We start from the raw sequence: 19,348 nt of genomic DNA on the forward strand, positions 1-19,348 counted from the left end.
TTTTTTATCTTAAAGTGGTTGTAGACCCACTTTGAAAAAAAAAAACTAACACCTGCAAGACAAAGGCATAATGAGCTAGTATGCATAGCATACTAGCTCATTATGTAATACTCACCTGAGATGGAAGCCCTCGCTGTGGTGCCCGAACACAGCAACGGCCGGCGACATCACTCCTGGGGGTTACTTTCGGGTATCGCAACTCCGGCGCTGTGATTGGCCGAAACCCGCGATGACGTCACTCCAGTGCAAGTGCACATGAGCCGCCGGTAACAGCACATTTACTGAAGCAATGAAACATACGTGTTGTTGTTTCAGTTTGCTTCAGTGCACATGTGCGAATGAAGTCGGCACATGCAAATACAGGGGATATCTCCTAAACCGTGCAGGTTTAGGAGATATCAGGGGTAGCTACAGGTAAGCCTTATTAGAAGCTTACCTGTAGCAAAAAGTGGTCTGTAAGGGTTTACAACCACTTTAATGCGTAGAATGCATTAAGATAAAAACCTTTACAACCACTTTAAAGATGTTCTATGGTCACAGAAGCAGCATTGTAATAACAATACAAACAATAGTTATATTCTACAATCCAATATAAACTTACTTAAAAAATCTCCTTTCATGTTGTGAGTTCTGCCTGTCTGCTGGTCATCTCTTCACAACTTCCTGGATTCCCTGCATGCTTTGCAGCTTCTCCTCTGCTGATTATTTTCCCATTTCTAAGGACTACATATCCCATGGTACCTTGCTACCTGCAAATAGTGCTTCCTGTACTTCCTCCACCTCCTAAAACTCCTCCTCTCAGCATCTCTGTAGAGCATAAGGCCGACTTTGTGAAATGTGTGACACCACAGTGCCTACCCAAAGTGTCACAGAATACATATAAGTAAATGTGTGGGAGCTTCACAAAGATAGTTTACAAATAGGAGTAGGCTGGAAATAACTGAAATACAATGTGGAAATGACTATATAATATTCCATTTTGATCATAGATACACTTTAATGTTCAATAATTCCTTTAGGTGTACAGAGAGGTGCACAGCAAACAGGGCCCACTATACACTTGTGGGTCCAATCACATCTTTTTTTGGACTAATACACCACATAGGACAATTCATATAATCTGATTTTTAGTCCAAAGTGACAAGCAGTGACTTTCCAAATAAGCAGGATATTGTAATGTAACATCACTACAGCTAATACTTTACATGGATGATTTGAATGTGTTTACAAGGCCTCTTTACACAGATACCGCTTCCTGTCTTCCTGCCCAAAATGCTGGGCTGCCATTTCATGTCATAGTTAACTTCTCCAAGCCTGTTCATAATTTACTCCCTGTATTCATTCCGTACCCCTGTATCTTAATCAGTACCCCTTGTATCTTATCCGGTACCCCATCCAGTACCGCCTGTATCTTATCCAGTACCCCTGTATCTTATGCTGTACCCCATCCAGTACCCTCTGTATCTCATCCAGTACCCCCTGTATCTTATCCAGTACCCCATCCAATACCCCCTGTATCTTATCCAGTACCCCATCCAATACCCCCTGTATCTTATCCAGTACCCCCTGTATCTTATTCAGTACCCCATCCAGTACCCCCTGTATCTCATCCATTACCCCCTGTATCTTATCCAGTACCCCATCCAATACCCCCTGTATCTTATTCAGTACCCCATCCAGTACCCCCTGTATCTTATTCAGTACCCCATCCAGTACCCCCTGTATCTTATCCAGTACCCCCTGTATCTTATCCAGTACCCCATCCAATACCCCCTGTATCTTATCCAGTACCCCCTGTATCTTATTCAGTACCCCATCCAGTACCCCCTGTATCTCATCCAGTACCCCATCCAATACCCCCTGTATCTTATCCAGTACCCCCTGTATCTTATTCAGTACCCCATCCAATACCCCCTGTATCTTATCCAGTACCCCATCCAATACCCCCTGTATCTTATCCAGTACCCCCTGTATCTTATTCAGTACCCCATCCAGTACCCCCTGTATCTCATCCATTACCCCCTGTATCTTATCCAGTACCCCATCCAATACCCCCTGTATCTTATCCAGTACCCCCTGTATCTTATTCAGTACCCCATCCAGTACCCCCTGTATCTTATCCAGTACCCCCTGTATCTCATCCATTACCCCCTGTATCCTATCCAGTACCCCCTGTATCTCCTCCAGTATCCCATCCAGTCCCCACTGTATCTCATCCAGTACCCCCTGTATGTTATCCTGTACCCCCTCCAGTACCCCCTGTATCTTATCCAGTACCCCATCCAGTACCCCCTGTATCTTATCCTGTACCCCCTGTCCCTCATCCAGTACCCCCTGTATCTTATCCAGTACCTCACCCAGTACCCCCTGTATCTTATCCAGTACCCTCTGTATCTCATCCAGTACCCCATCCAGTACCTCCTGTATTTTATCCAGTACCCCCTGTAACTCATCCAGCACCCCCTGTATCTCATCCAGTACCCCTGTATCTTATGCTGTACCCCATCCAGTACCCCCTGTATCTCATCCAGTACACCCTGTATCTCATCCAGTACCCCCTGTATCTTATCCAGTACCCCATGTATCTTATCCAGTACCCCATCCAATACCCCCTGTATCTTATCCAGTACCCTTTGTATCTCATCCAGTACCCCATTCAGTACCCCCTGTATCTCACCCAGTACCCCTGTACCTTATGCTGTACCCCATCCAGTACCCCTGTATTTTATGCTGTACCCCATCCAGTACCTCCTGTATCTCATCCAATACCCCCTGTATCTTATCCAGTACCCTCTGTATCTCATCCAGTACCCCCTGTATCTTATCCAGTACCCCATCCAACACCCCCTGTATCTTATCCAGTACCCCTTGTATCTTATCCTGTACCTCATCCAGGACCCCCTGTATCTCATCCATTACCCCATCCAGTACCCCCTGTATCTCATCCAGTACCCCCTGTATCTTATCTAGTACCCCATCCAACACCCCCTGTATCTCATCCAGTACCCCCTGTATCTTATTCAGTACCCCATCCAATACCCACTGTATCTTATCAAGTACCCCCTGTATCTTATCCAGTACCCCCTGTATCTTATCCTGTACGCCCTCCAGTACCTCCTGTATCTCATCCAGTACCGCATCCAGTACCCCCTGTATCTTATCCTGTACCCCCACCAGTACCCCTTGTATCTCATCCAGTACCACATCCAGTACCCCCTGTCCCTCATCCAGTACCCCCGTATCTTATCCAGTACCCCCTGTATCTCATTCAGTACCCCATCCAGTACCCCCTGTATCTTATCCTGTATCTCACCCAGTACCCCCTGTCCCTCATCCAGTACCCCTGTATCTTATCCAGTACCCTCTTATCTCATCCAGTACCCCATCCAGTACCTCCTGTATCTTATCCAGTACCCCTGTATCTTATGCTGTACCCCATCCAGTACCCCCTGTATCTTATCCAGTACCCCCTGTATCTTATCCTGTACCCCCTCCAGTACCTCCTGTATCTCATCCAGTACCGCATCCAGTACCCCCTGTATCTTATCCAGTACCCCCTGTATCTTATCCTGTACCCCCTCCAGTACCCCTTGTATCTCATCCAGTACCCCCTGTCCCTCATCCAGTACCCCCTGTATCTTATCCTGTACCTCACCCAGTACCCCCTGTCCCTCATCCAGCACCCCCTGTATCTTATCCAGTACCCTCTTATCTCATCCAGTACCCCATCCAGTACCTCCTGTATCGTATCCAGTACCCCTGTATCTTATGCTGTACCCCATCCAGTACCCCCTGTATCTTATCCAGTACCCCTGTACCTTATGCTGTACCCCCTCCAGTACCCCCTGTACCTCATCCAGTACCCCCGGTATCTCATCCAGTACCCCATCCAGTACCCCCTGTACCTCATCCAGTACCCCATCCAGTACCCCCTGTACCTCATCCAGTACCCCATCCAACACCCCCTGTATCTTATCCAGTACCCTTTGTATCTTATTCTGTACCTCATCCAGGACCCCCTGTATCTCATTCATTACCCCATCCAGTACCCCCTGTATCTCATCCAGTACCCCCTGCATCTTATCTAGTACCCCATCCAACACCCCCTGTATCTCATCCAGTACCCCCTGTATCTTATTCAGTACCCCATCCAATACCCACTGTATCTTATCAAGTACCCCCTGTATCTTATCCTGTACCCCCTGTATCTTATTCAGTACCCCATCCAATACCCACTGTATCTTATCAAGTACCACCTGTATCTTATCCAGTACCCCCTGTATCTTATCCAGTACCCCCTCCAGTACCTCTTGTATCTCATCCAGTACCGCATCCAGTACCCCCTGTATCTTATCCAGTACCCCCTCCAGTACCCCTTGTATCTCATCCAGTACCCCATCCAGTACCCCCTGTCCCTCATCCAGTACCCCCCTTATCTTATCCAGTACCCCTGTATCTCATTCAGTACCCCCTGTATCCTATCCTGTACCTCACCCAGTACCCCCTGTCCCTCATCCAGTACCCCCTGTATCTTATCCAGTACCCTCTTATCTCATCCAGTACCCCATCCAGTACCCTGTATCTTATCCAGTACCCCTGTACCTTATGCTGTACCCCCTCCAGTACCCCCGGTATCTCATCCAGTACCCCCTGTACCTCATCCAGTACCCCATCCAGTAACCCCTTGTATCTTATCCTGTACCCCCTGTACCTCATCCAGTACGCCATCCAGTAACCCCTTGTATCTTATCCTGTACCCCCTGTACTCATCCAGTACCCCCTCCAGTTGCCCCTGTATACACTCCTATGTGCTGTTCTATACAAGGTACATGCAGGGTATACATAACACTTTATAGCCTATACAAAGTAACTACTCCTCCCCCTCAGTATATAGTCCCTCCTTTCATTAGAAACCCCTCCCCTCAGTGTACGCCCCTCATTTCCTATTCTCATTTTATCTCACGAGTACTGTAGCCCATATTCTCGGCCCCGCCCATTATCCATCCCACTCCGTCCTCGCTCCTCCCAGGTACCGCCCTCGGTGGGTCTGATACGTGGCAGGCGGTGGAGCGGGTCGCTGTGCGGAGGGGGCGGGGCTGTGCCGCCACTCATCTCTCACCATGGGACAGAACGACATGATGGGTGCTGCCGAGGACTTCGCCGACCAGGTGAGACAGAGGGGACCGGGACCCCCGGGGTTCTCCCTACACACTCCACGTGTCACCGGCTCCACCCCACACCCGTCACATCCCCGGGGGCATTGATAACCAGTTCAGGGTGTGCTCCATCTCCCACCACTGGGGCCCCCGGTCCCCCATTGTATCAACACACCGCATATCGTGTATATGGGCTATATTATCTGTACACTGGGGGCCCCACTACATTCCCTGGGCCCTCACATATCATTTGTACACAGGGGGCCCCATTACATTCCCTGGGCCCTCACAACATGTCATCTGTACACTGGGGGCCCCACTACATTCCCTGGGCCCTCACGTGTCATCTGTACACTGGGGGCCCCACTACATTCCCTGGGCCCTCACGTGTCATCTGTACACTGGGGGCCCCACTACAATCCCTGGGCCCTCACGTGTCATTTGTACACAGGGGGCCCCACTACATTCCCTTGGCCCTCACGTGTCATCTGTACACTGGGGGCCCCACTACATTCCCTTGGCCCTCACGTGTCATCTGTACACTGGGGGCCCCACTACATTCCCTTGGCCCTCACGTGTCATCTGTACACCGGGGGCCCCACTGCATTCCCTGGGCCCTCAGGTGTCATCTGTACACCGGGGGCCCCACTGCATTCCCTGGGCCCTCAGGTGTCATCTGTACACCGGGGGCCCCACTGCATTCCCTGGGCCCTCAGGTGTCATCTGTACACCGGGGGCCCCACTGCATTCCCTGGGCCCTCAGGTGTCATCTGTACACCGGGGGCCCCACTGCATTCCCTGGGCCCTCAGGTGTCATCTGTACACCGGGGGCCCCACTGCATTCCCTGGGCCCTCAGGTGTCATCTGTACACCGGGGGCCCCACTGCATTCCCTGGGCCCTCAGGTGTCATCTGTACACCGGGGGCCCCACTGCATTCCCTGGGCCCTCAGGTGTCATCTGTACACCGGGGGCCCCACTGCATTCCCTGGGCCCTCAGGTGTCATCTGTACACCGGGGGCCCCACTGCATTCCCTGGGCCCTCAGGTGTCATCTGTACACCGGGGGCCCCACTGCATTCCCTGGGCCCTCAGGTGTCATCTGTACACCGGGGGCCCCACTGCATTCCCTGGGCCCTCAGGTGTCATCTGTACACCGGGGGCCCCACTGCATTCCCTGGGCCCTCAGGTGTCATCTCTGCACCGGGGGCCCCACTGCATTCCCTGGGCCCTCAGGTGTCATCTCTGCACCGGGGGCCCCACTGCATTCCCTGGGCCCTCACGTGTCATCTCTGCACCGGGGGCCCCACTGCATTCCCTGGGCCCTCAGGTGTCATCTCTGCACCGGGGGCCCCACTGCATTCCCTGGGCCCTCACGTGTCATCTCTGCACCGGGAGCCCCACAACATTCCCTGGGCCCTCACGTGTCATCTGTGAACCGGCACCCCCACTACTTTCCCTGGACCCTCACGTGTCATCTGTACACTGGGGTCATGATCTATCATCTGTACACTGAGGTCATCATCTGTACACTGGGGTTCCACTACATTCCCTGGGCCCTCACATGTCCTCTGTACACAGGGGTCCCACTACATTCCCTGCGCCCTCACATGTTGTCATCTGTACACTGGGCCCTCACATGTCATCAGTGCACCGGGGGCCCCACTACATTCCCTGGGCCCTCACATGTCATCAGTGCACCGGGGGCCCCACTACATTCCCTGGGCCCTCATATGTCATCTCTACACCGGGGGCCCCACTACATTCCCTGGGCCCTCACATGTCATCTCTAGACCGGGGGCCCCACTACTTTCCCTGGGCCCTCACATGTCATCTCTACACCGGGGGCCCCACTACATTCCCTGGGCCCTCACATGTCATCTCTACACCGGGGGCCCCACTACATTCCCTGGGCCCTCACATGTCATCTCTACACCGGGGGCCCCACTACTTTCCCTGGGCCCTCACATGTCATCTCTACACCGGGGGCCCCACTACTTTCCCTGGGCCCTCACATGTCATCTCTACACCGGGGGCCCCACTACTTTCCCTGGGCCCTCACATGTCATCTCTACACCGGGGGCCCCACTACTTTCCCTGGGCCCTCACATGTCGTCTCTACACCGGGGGCCCCACTACTTTCCCTGGGCCCTCACATGTCATCTCTACCCCGGGGGCCCCACTACTTTCCCTGGGCCCTCACATGTCATCTCTACACTGGGGGCCCCACTATGTTTCTTGGCTGTACATACAATGATGGCCAGGCTGCAGTGACCCTTGGTATTTGCTCTGAGACAGTAAAGGTGGTCCTCTTGAATTCCAGGGACCAGACTTCTCTGTGGCCCCCATTCCAGATGCTCCTGTCTTGCCCCCACCTCCAAGACATTCCTGTCGGTGACATATAAACTGGTATGAACATGTGTATGCAGATGTCAGATCTTTGTGTCGAGACATAATTGGCTGGGTTCATGGATTTCCCAGTTCTGCACCAATCAGACAGATCTGCTGTACACAAAGTTCCACTGACATATCACAGAAAAGAGATTAACACAATGACAGCCCTCATGTCCACGTGTCGGTGTGGGGCCCCCTGTGTTCTGTGCCATCAACCCCCTGATAACGTAACTGGCCTGGGCCAGGCCCTCTGCTGCCAAGTGGGCATCTCCATCTTATGTCCTGTGTATTGGGTGTGTTGGCAGTATGGGTCCCAGCATGGTGGCAACAACCTTTGTTCAGGGACTTTTTGGTGCTTGTCTTTACCCTGGCACCTCGTAAGGCCAATCTCTAATGATAGACTAATGAAGGAGAAGAGCTGAGTAGTATTGGGGACACTTGGAGGGAAAGTCCAAGTAATGTTATAGAGCGACATGGACACATAGGAATAGAGGGAAAGTCCAAGTAATGTTCTGGAGAAATGGGTACACCTGACAAAGGCGGGGTGAGGCTATAGAGAGATTGGTATGAGGCTATAGGGTGACGGGCACACTTGGGAATGGCTTGGTGTGGTTAAAGGGTGGTGGGCACACTTGAGAACAGGGAGGTAAAGTTATAGGGTTATGGACACACATAAGAAGGGCTGGGTGAGGTTATAGGGTGGTGGGCACACATGAGAACAGCTGGATGAGGTTATAGAAGAACATGCACACATGAGAATGGCTGAGTGAGGGTATAGGGTGGTGGGCGGACATGAGACTGAGAGGGGGTATAGGGGGTGGGCACACATGAAAAACGGCTGGGTGAGGGTAAATTTTGGTGGTGGGCAACTGGGCACACATGAGAACAGCTGGGTGAGGTTATAGAAGGACAGGCACACATGAGAATGGCTGGGTGAGGGTAAAGGGTGGTGGGGGCATACATGAGTATGACTGGGTGTGGGTATAGGGTGGTGGGCACACATGAAACTGACTGGCTGAGGGTATAGGTTGGTTGGCACTTGGCACACATGAGTACGGCTGGATGAGGGTATGGGGTGGTGGGCACACATGAGTACTGCTGGGTGAGGTTATAGGACTGGCACACATGAGAACGATTAGATCATTTTAAGAAAGAAGGTAAAGTCGTTTAGCAATGGCACAGCACTATGGTGACTGGGTAAGAAAAAAGGGTGATTATTATTATACAAGAATAATATAGCGCCAACCATTTGCACAGCTCTTTCCAAAGTAAAGACAGACAGTACGGATACAATTCAAGAGGAATCAGGGACCTGCTTGGTAGAGCTTACAAACCTAAGAGGGAGGGTCAAGTGATACAAAATATGGGGGGGAAATGAGAGGCTCAGGAGAAGTCCTGGAGGTGAGAAGGTGGTCTTGTGAGGACTGAAGAGACTGGTTTGGTTGGTATTTTGATACTATGTCAAAGATGTAGCTGGGGGCAGAGTTGTGGGTTGTTAGTATTTAGAATGAGTTGGGTGAGTGGCAGCCAGGTGAAGGATTGGCAGAGAGGGGTAGCAGACGCTGAACGTTTTGTAAGGTGGAGGAGTCTGGCAGCAGCATTCATGATGGACTGAAGGGAGGGGGGTTGGGTAGCCTATGTAAAGGTAAGCCAATGAGGCGAGAGTTGCATTTGGGCATCATCAGCATAGAAATGGTTATGAAACAAGTGATGTGTGGCACTATTGTATATGCAACTCTCAGTGGTAGTATGAAATGTAAAGTGTTTTCCTCTTGGGGTGGAGTAGCCCTAACGTGCCTGTACCTGTTGTGGCAGAGTCGTCTGCCATTCTCTGCTGTATGCTCTATGGCTCCTGTGTGACCTGCTGCCAGAGATGCTGAGATTGATACCAACTTAGGCCAATCCCTCTACATATGTACACCAATAGCAGCTGATCCGTTCCTCTCTTTAGCCTCCGTTCACACTAATGCTTTTTTTTTTTTTTTTAATGCTTTTTGCAGAAATGCAGGTTTTTGTGCCTCTGCATTTCTGGAAAGGGTCGGAGACTTTTTTTTTTTCCTGCAAAATGCAGCGTTTTGCATGTAATAGACTTCAAAGGACCCACATTTTTTTTACATTCACTCTATATAGCTGGTTGCTAAGGAGCGGGTTGGAAAGCCAGCTGCCGTATCCTTAGCAACAAGTGAGTCATCAGCTGTCAGCGGGCTTCCCCGCTTACAGCAGAATGTAAAAAAAAAACAACCGTTGTCAGTAAAAAAATTCACAAAAAAACCGGGGTGGGGTCCCCCCCCCCAGTTCTTCGGTCTGGTATGGATTTGGAGGGAATACCCCCACACCAACATTTAAAAAGGCGTGCCCCCCCCCCCCCCCAAATCCATACCAGACCTTTATCCGAGCATGTAGCTGGGCAGGTCAGGTAAGGGAGGGGACGAGCAAACACCCCCCCCCCCCCCCCCCCCCCCGAACCATACCAGACCGCACAATCTCAACATCGTACCCATTCACCAAAAAAAGCAGTGAAATGTAAAAAAAAAAAAAAAAAAAAAGTCCTTTATGTAAAAAAAACAAAAACAAAATAGCTGTCTTCTCCCGCCTCCGTCCTCTTCCTCACCGCTGGTTACCCGCTAAAAAAAAAAGTCTGCTCTTGTCCTGATGCTGTCTTCCTCCGTTGTGACGTCCCCCGCTGTCTGACATCTCTTATGTAGCCATGGGGCGTGGCCATCCAATGTCACCTGGAAATCTTGCCCCTTGTCACAGGGTGCGGGCTCTCAGGGTGATCTCACCCGATTGCCATTCATGGTGGGAGGGGGGGGTCTGGGGGCATCAATATGGGGGCAAGGTGCTTTGGGGTGGAGACCGCAGGGCCCCCCACCCCCCATGTTTAGGGCATGCAGTCTGGTATGGTTTGCTCGTCCCTTTCCTGACCTGCCGGGCTGCATGCTTGGATAAGGGTAGGGTATGGATTTGGGGGGGCACGCCATTTTTTTTGGATTGGGGGGGGGTTTATTTATTTTGTGAATTTTTTTTGCTTTCGCTGACAGCTGATGACATCTGTTGCTAAGGACACAGCGGCTGGCTTCCTGACCCGCTCCTTAGCAACCAGCTATATACAGTGAATGTAAAAAAGACACAAATCGCGGCAAAATTGCTTTAAAAACGTGGTTACAAAAATGCAGACCGCACAGCAAAAAGCACTGCAGAAATGCTCAAAAGCAATATGCATAGATGTGAATTAAGCCTTTGTTTCAAACAGCGCTTGGAGGATCTGGATACGATGGTGTGGTGCACTGCAGGAGATCATTCAGGTTGCTAGGACACCTAAAATGTTATTTATAATTGAGTACGAAACTCCTGGGCTCCGTTCCGATATATGCGAATCGGATGTGTTTTAAACCACATCCGATTCACATAAAATGTGAACCGGACTGGCTTGCAATGGAGCGGTTTCACACATGTCCAGGGCAGCTGTGGTCTATTTTTAAAGAGTCCTGTGCGATTTTGGGTCCGGGTCAGGTGGGAATTCAAGTAAAGAGTTGCACTCGAACCGGTAAACAAATTCGTTCTGGACTGCAAACTGCAGCCCCACATGTATGAACCGGCTCTTACTGCAAAATGTACTCAGGCTATCATTGCTGCTGTCCTAAAATTCTGTTTTTTGGCTGTGTCGTGTGTGTTTTTTTTTTTTTTTTTTTTTTTAATTTTATTATTGTTATACAGTGACATTGATCATTTCATTATTAAAGCTGGGATCCTTTTTAATCAATCGGCCGATTCTTCCTTCAATTGATCGATCCTTTCTTTTGCATGATCCTTCCTTTGGTTGTTCCTTCTTTTAATCGACCAATCCTTCCTGTGATTCCTGATCCTTTGGCTTTGATTAGGGATGCACCGAATGGGTTTTTTGGTGCCGAAACTGATACCGAAAATAAATCTTCCTTGATCCCGAAACCAAAACAGCACCAAAAGTGACTGTTTTTAAAAAATATTTTTATACAGGAGATGGTCAGAGACTGGGGGCGTGGTACAGGAGATGGTCAGAGACTGGGGGCGTGGTACAGGAGATGGTCAGAGACTGGGGGCGTGGTACAGGAGATGGTCAGAGACTGGGGGCGTGGTACAGGAGATGGTCAGAGACTGGGGGCGTGGTACAGGAGATGGTCAGAGACTGGGGGCGTGGTACAGGAGATGGTCAGAGACTGGGGGCGTGGTACAGGAGATGGTCAGAGACTGGGGGCGTGGTACAGGAGATGGTCAGAGACTGGGGGCGTGGTACAGGACATGGCCAGAGACTGGGGGCGTGGTACAGGACATGGCCAGAGACTGGGGGCGTGGTACAGGACATGGCCAGAGACTGGGGGCGTGGTACAGGACATGGCCAGAGACTGGGGGCGTGGTACAGGACATGGCCAGAGACTGGGGGCGTGGTACGGGAGATCAGTGCAGCCTCACCAGTGTCCATCAAATGCAGCTTCACAAGTGCCTGTCTTGCAGCCTCACTAATGCCCGTGCCCTTCAGATGCAGCAGCCTGCCAGTGCCCATGTTGTGCAGCCTGCCAGTGCTCATCATGTACAGCCCCCCCTCCACCCCCCCCCCCCCCCGTTGTGTGTCAGATCTACATCGCTGTGCAGCTAGTTTCATCCCGGTACACCCCTCAGAGTCTCTCCTCCACCTCTCACTTCTGTCCTACACAGCCTCCCCAGTGCCTGGTAATGAATGTCACGCTCACACGCTGTGTGTCAGATCTGGATCTGAATCGCCGTGCAGCCGATGTCCCGCCTCCTATGACACACAGCACCATGATTCCTAGCATTGGATCAGAGTGCTGTCTATCACAAGAGGCGGTCTAGGAGGCGGGACATCATTACATCGGCTCCATGGCGATTCAGATCCAGCTCTGACACACAGCGTGTGAGCGTGACATTCATTACCAGGCACTGGGGAGGCTGTGTAGGACAGGAGTGGGAGGAGGAGGGAGGGAAGACTCTGAGGGGCGCGCGGGATGAAACATGTGCAGACCCCGGCGGGATGGCTCCGTCCCTTTTTTCGGCGCCATTATCGGCAACATTTCTCTTTCGGAAAAATGCTGAAAAGGCCATTTTCGGCCAATATGTTTCGGCGGCCGAAATTTCGGTGCATCCCTAGCTTTGATACATTGTTATTCACTGGGAACTGATATGTAGATCTGAGATTCTGACTCTATAGACATGTTTGTAGGTCAGAGAAAGACAGGCAACTAGCATTTTCAGAAGGAGGGTTTATAAGTTTCTTCCATTTGTACACAACTCTTGTCTAATTTTTCTGATTGGTTCCTGAGGGGGAGAGGGCAGGGCATGCTTGTGAAGATGTGGGGGTGTTGGCTATAATCTTTTGAATCCCAGTATAGAGAGAGGTTAGGGAACTGCTCCCTGGGCTAGGGGGTGGAGGCAGTTTGTCAGGAGAAGCCCATTGGAACACATCTTCAGCTGGTGATCGCCTGGGCACATTGACATTTACATGTAATTCTAATTATTGCTCCACACTTAAAGGGTTCATTCACACTTGCTTCGACTTCAACACACTGCCCTGTGTGTATGTATGTATATGTGTGTGCAAAACAAAGCTAAAGCTGAATTAAAGCCTCTCAAAAGCTTTAGGTGCTTCAAGCGAGCTTTGTCATAGACTTCTATGGAGGCTTTAAACCACCACTAAAGCGACCTGGGGTATTTTTTTTATAAACAAAGGCAAGGTGTAAACAGGACTGTAAGCTAACCATTTTGTTTGGTGACAGACGCTTTGGTGTTCAGAGAGCTTTAAAATGTGTGTTGGAAGCCATGTTTTGAAGCAAGTGTAAACAAGCCCTTAGTATGTTGATTGGATTATGTGCTCCATTTGGCTTCCCTGAAAGCGGAGTTCCACCCAAAAGTGGAACTTCCGCTCATCGGATTCCTCCCCCCCTCCGGTGTCACAATTGGCACCTTTTAGGGGGGGGGGGTGCAGATACCTGTATAATACAGGTATCTGCACCCACTTCCGGGAATAGACTCCCGCGGGAGTCACGCCCCCTCCCGCACTCCCCCGCTGTCTCCTGGGAAAGACACAGGTCCCAGGAGATAGCGGGGATTATTGAGAAAGCGCAGCGCGGCTCACGCATGCGCAGTAGGGAATCGGGAAGTGAAGCCGCAACGCTTCACTTCCTGATTCCCTCACGGAGAATGGCGGCAGCAGCACCCGAGGATCGAGGGACAGTTCCCGCTTGTAGGAGTTTGGAGTCACCAATTTTCTTCCAGCCTTAGTGGGGAGAGGGGTTAGTTCACTCATACAGAATTGGGTATGATATGCATCTTTTTATGCTTTGTCTCCGGGGGCAGAAGGTATGGAGACCTTTAGCCTGGCAGAGCAGACAAATGCTCTCTTGAGTTAAGGCAGGGGTCTCCAAACTTTCTAAACAAAGAGCCAGTTTACTGTCCTTTTGGACTTTTAGGGGGGGCCGGACTGTAAAGGTTCCCATTGTCAGTGGGAAAAAAATAATGCCCCATTGCTGGTGTCAGTGGGAGGAATTGTGCCCCATTGTTGGTTTAACTGGGAGGAATTGGGCCCCACTATTGGAGTCATTGGGCCCCATTGTTGCTGTCATTGGGAGGAATTGTGTCCCTCCTTTTGTGTCAGTAGGGGGAATTATGCCCAATCGTTGGTATCAGTGGAAATAATTTCTAGATAAAAAAAAGAAAAGGGCCGCAGTTTGGAGAAAAGATAGCTTAAGTATAGCTTAATATTTTGCTACTATTTTTGACCAGAAATGACCACCTTTTTTTAAAATGCAGTTTGCTTAGTTGTTATGCTGATCCACTGTACTTAATACACTAATGCCGCGTACACACAATCGGAATTTCGGCCCGCAAGACCGATGAGAGTTTTTCTTCGGAAAATGCGACCGTGTGTATGCTCCATCGGACTTTTGCTGGCCGAATTCCAGCCAGCAAAAGATTGAGAGCATGTTCTCAACTTTTCGGTCGGGAAAAGTTGCTATCCGAAAATGCGATCGTCTGTAGCAATTTTGACGTGCAAAATTCCTACGCATGCTCGGAAACAGTTCGACGCATGCTCGGAAGCTTTGAACTTTATTTTCTCGGCTCGTCGTAGTGTTGTACATCTCCGCGTTCTTGACGGTTGTAATTTCAGCAAACTTTTGCGTGACCGTGTGTATGCAAGGCAAATTTGAGCGGCATCTCGTCGAAAAAGCCGTCATATCTTTTTCCGACGAAAAGTCCGATCGTGTGTACGCGACATAAGAGATAAATAACGCATGAATTTTTGAGTTAATTTATCTCAGAAGAAAGAAATTCACTAAAAACGTGCTATTTACTAAATCCATTAAATGTTTGTTTTGTGATATTTATCACTTAAATTTTCACACTTGTGTGATTTGTCATGCAACTTTGGACAAGTCGCATGACAAGTCATTCCCCACGTTTTTTCTAAATGATAACCATTCATATATGTGTGACTTAAATTTGCAGCAACTTCAAAGTAGTATATACACTACTTTTAAACCAACTTGAGGGCCATAATCTTCAAAGTTAACCCTCAAAAGTTGCATGAAAGTTGTACCTGAGTGTTATGCCGCGTACACACGGTCGGACTTTTCAGCTACAAAAGTCCGACGGACCAAGTCCGGCGGACAATCCGATCGTGTGTGGGCTTCCCCGGACTTTTCCAGCCTCAAATCTGACAGTCTTTAGATTTGGAACATGCTTCAAATCTTTACGTCGTAACTCCGCCGGACCCAGAAATCCGCTCGTCTGTATGCTAGTCCGACGGACAAAAACCCATGCTAGGGCAGCTATTGGCTACTGGCTATCAACTTCCTTATTTTAGTCCGGTGTACGTCATCACATACGAATCCGTCGGACTTTGGTGTGATCGTGTGTGGGCAAGTCCGGTCGTTAGAAAGTCTGTTGAAAGTCCGCCAAAAGTCAGTTGAAAGTCTGTCGGACGGGCTGTCGGACTTTTGTAGCTGAAAAGTCCGACCGTGTGTACGCGGCATTATACAATGCAACTTGCATGCAATAGTTGTCCATTATCACTGGTCAAAGCCAAGGTCCTTGTCAGTTTGCACCCACCCAAAGTTGCGTCAAAGTTGCATTCCAAAATCGGCACAACTTTTGAGTCGTACAAGTGTGAATGGAGCCTTAAACTGGTTACACACTATAACATTTTCTTTAGATTTTTTTTTTTCCCTTTTAGACTTAACAAAACTGTAGAATATGAGGTCAAACCTAAGTGCCGGTTTACACAGGGGTGACTTGTCAGGCGACCTAGCCGCCTGACAAGTCGCCTCCCGTTCTGTACTACGGAACCGTTCTAATAGGAGCGACGCAAGTCGCTCCGACTTAGAAAAAGGTTCCTGTAGTATTTTTGCGGTGACTTCAGGCGACTTGCATTGACTTCCTTTTGCAAGTCGCCGCCGAAGTCGTGTGCAGGTCGCCTCGGTGAGGCGACCTGCAAGTCGTGCCGCCCCTGTGTGAACCGGCACTTAAGGAAATCGAACAACAAAAGTTGTATAGTGTGTATCCAGCTTTTACTGTAATTTTTGCCTTTTTATTATTATTTTTCTTTTTTACACGCTACATCAGAGAAAGATAGTTTTGTAATGTGCTCTCCACAGAATCATCTCCCTCTGGTGAAATGTTACAATTTTTATTTCATTCCTGAGCTTAGGGCAGGACATTTCCACACTGATACTCTGTATACTTTTAACTTACTGCCCAGTGCAGAGTCCCCCTCATTGTTTTGTGCATTGCTAAAATACTTGCTGCCAGGTAATAAATAACCAATGTGTGTGTTCTTTAGAGCCCTTTCACATTGAGCCGTGGGCCGCGTTGGCGGTAAAGTGCCCCTAGTTTAGTGGCCCTTTTACTGTAGTCTTAGCGGCGCTATTCAGCCCTAGCGGGATGCTTTTAACCCCTGCTAGTAGCCGTAGAAAGGGTTAAATGCGCCCGAAAAGCGCTACAATGCTTAGCAGGCCCATTGAAGTTGTTGTAAACCCTCCTCAACAAGTTTATCTGTACATAAACTGATCGCTGCCTGTGAAAGTGTATTTACTGCTGTCTTTTCCAAGGAAATTGTCTTTTAATCTTAGATGACGTAATGCGCGATTGTGCAGTAGGTTCGTTCATGAACGGCACCTAAAGTGTGCCGTTTCTGTATTCGCTGCATGTCGGGAAATGTCTGTGGACAAGCTTCCCCTCTGAACGGCACAGAGGAGAAGTCTTGCGATGCTGCAGTGTTTATCTCCTTCCTGATACGGCGCAAGATTTGCTAAGGTATACAGAGTAAGGGCTGAAGTGACGTCCAGAAAGGATTCGGCAAACAGCACATACAATGGCGCGGCCAATACCCAGAAATGAAGATAATCTAGAGACCCTAAAAAAGGTCTTTGCAGACCTCGTTTTAGGCTGATTTCTACCTATTATACCTTGTAATGAGCTATTGTATGTTAAAATTTGAAAAATAAGAAAAATCGGCCGGGGTTTACTTCCTCTTTAATTTCAATGGGCAGGGGCGGTGGAGGAGCAGTTTATACACCGCTTCTCCACTGCCCCAAAGACTCTGCTTGCAGGACTTTTTTTAACGTCCTGCCAGCGCAGCGCCCCAGTGTGAAAACACAAGGGTTTACAACCCCTTTAAAAGAGAAGTGTGTGTGTGTGTGTGTGGTTGTGTTTGTGTTTGTTTTTTTTTTTATAAATTATACTTGCCTAGGTGGACGCCGCATCAATACAATGCTGCATTTGTCCCCTGCCGGCTATAAGGCTGAGAACTGAGCGATCAAACACCGCTGATTGCTCAGGTCTCCCCGCCACTCTGAGGAGAGAGCAATAACTGTCGGTCACCGCTGCTCTGCCAGCCAGTACCTCATCCCAGCCCTCGCTAGAGCACTGAGCTGTGAAGGGGGCGGGAGTGGTTGGCTTCGTCTCTCAACGGCTTGCTGAGAGGCTGAGCCAGGTGCGAGTCTAGGCTCCTGAGTAGATCCCGACCATATGGTCACGATCTTTCCCAAGCCTGGACTGGCTCTGGGAAACTGCTGTCAGCTGAAAACAGGTCACAGCAGGGCAGAAAGAACTGCCCTCCTGTGATCCATAGAAGCACAGCCAAACATGCTTTGGCTGTACTTCTCCTTTAAGCTGGTAATACATCGAGCAATTTTTTTTTCATCCGGTTTGTAAAAATTTGCTGCATTGTGTCCATTTCTTACGGGCAGATCCTTTCAGAAAATCAACAAAGAGTGGCTTTGTAGGGGTTAATTTCCTTGTCGCTAAATATTTATTTTGTACTTTGCTGACTGTCAGCAGATGTTCCCTATAGCGGTTTCCTGGAAACCGACTGAATCACTGTGTCTTTACAGGGCACTAATGAGCAAAGGAGAGCTGTTCTTGCTGGTTTTTAAGCAAAAACCAGTTTATTTGATTGTTGAATGTTTGTGCAGTAGTACCTTGGATTACAAGCATAATCTGTTCCAGAAGAATGCTTGTAATCCAAAGCACTCGTATTTCAAAGCAAGTTTCCCTATAGGAATCGGTGGAACTGGAAACTCAGATAATTCGATCCAGTGTTACTGCTAGTGTATGCAGAACCGCATGTGGCCAGAGGTGGGGGCGCCTGGGACACTTGGAGAAGCTCGGGAACGGAGTGTTTCCTAAGGTCTCCGAGCGTCACAGGCACCCCTGGCCACTCCAGAGGCTTGAATCTTGCGAGACCGCTCGCAAACCGAGTCAGGATTAAAAAAAAAAACTTGTATTGCGAAACACTTTCCTCGCAATCTGAGATTTTACTGTTCTTTGTTGGGAAAAAGAATGTTTCACTTTTTGTTTAGAGATTACAAAAGGGTTAGTACACTATATAGACGTACATCAAAGCATATTTAAAGGCGCTTTTTTGCTCAATGTTTGACATTTTACAAATTAGCCCAGGATAATCTGTACATATCAAAGCTTTATTGCGTTTGGATGTGGTGGCAATCTCTCCATCTGAGGCACGGCAATAAAAACTACTTTAATAAAAAGTATTATTGTTGCTGTTGGTGAGATTCCCTCCTTACTTTCTGCCTCGGTGTCACCAGAACAGGATGTGATGGGGAAACCTTCCCAGTGGAGACTGAATAAAACCTGAGGGGTAGCTCTAACCCTTCCTCGCTGTCTTCAAAACAAGAAAAGAAGTTTTGGGCATAATAATTATTAGAAAAGGGTTAGATTCTCTGTATTTATTGGTGTCCCAATCAGGGAAAATATTCCTGTACTTCTGTCGACTGAGACGCAACAGGTAATGATTAGAAATCTCCCATGTGTAGTGTTTGTTACTGGAGCAAATTTCTTCTCTACCGCTCTTCTAGTTTTGCGTACCACTTCACTTTCTCCCCCAAGTGATGTTGGTTCTTGGAACACATGGTGAACAATGTGGGAACACAAATATGTCAGTAATAAATCTTTAGGACCATCTCACACTTGTGGGACTTGTCCTGCGACTAGGGACTGCAAAGTTGTACCCCATGGTTTCCATTGAGTACCGTTCATATCTGCAACTTCAAAGTAGTCCCTGCACTACTTTGGTCCGACTTTGATGCGACTTGAGATTCAAAAACCTCAAAATTACACAGGCATTGCATCAATTGGTGTCAAAGTCGTGCTACTTTCAGGTCATATAAGTGGGAAAAAGTTTTTGGCTGGAGTTCTACTTCAATGAGGTCTATGGGGAGGGAGATCATATCAGCTTTGCTATCAAATGCAGAAGAAGGGGTCTTGTATCGATCAGACTTCCAAAAGAAATG

At 49.1% G+C, this 19,348-nt stretch overlaps 1 protein-coding gene across 1 annotated transcript in view; it reads left to right on the plus strand.

Moving 5' to 3' along the window:
* Window positions 1–5,008: 5,008 nt before the first annotated feature.
* Window positions 5,009–19,348, plus strand: part of SURF4 (surfeit 4) — a 38,487-nt gene continuing 24,147 nt past the window's right edge. The window contains exon 1 of the mRNA XM_073599693.1: window positions 5,009–5,168. Coding sequence (XP_073455794.1) covers window positions 5,121–5,168 — 48 coding nt within the window. The 5' untranslated portion in view covers window positions 5,009–5,120. The remainder of the gene's footprint in view (window positions 5,169–19,348) is intronic.

The sequence above is a fragment of the Aquarana catesbeiana genome, linkage group LG09 (genome assembly GCF_042186555.1).
Source record: "Aquarana catesbeiana isolate 2022-GZ linkage group LG09, ASM4218655v1, whole genome shotgun sequence".
Taxonomy (NCBI): Eukaryota; Metazoa; Chordata; class Amphibia; order Anura; family Ranidae; genus Aquarana; species Aquarana catesbeiana.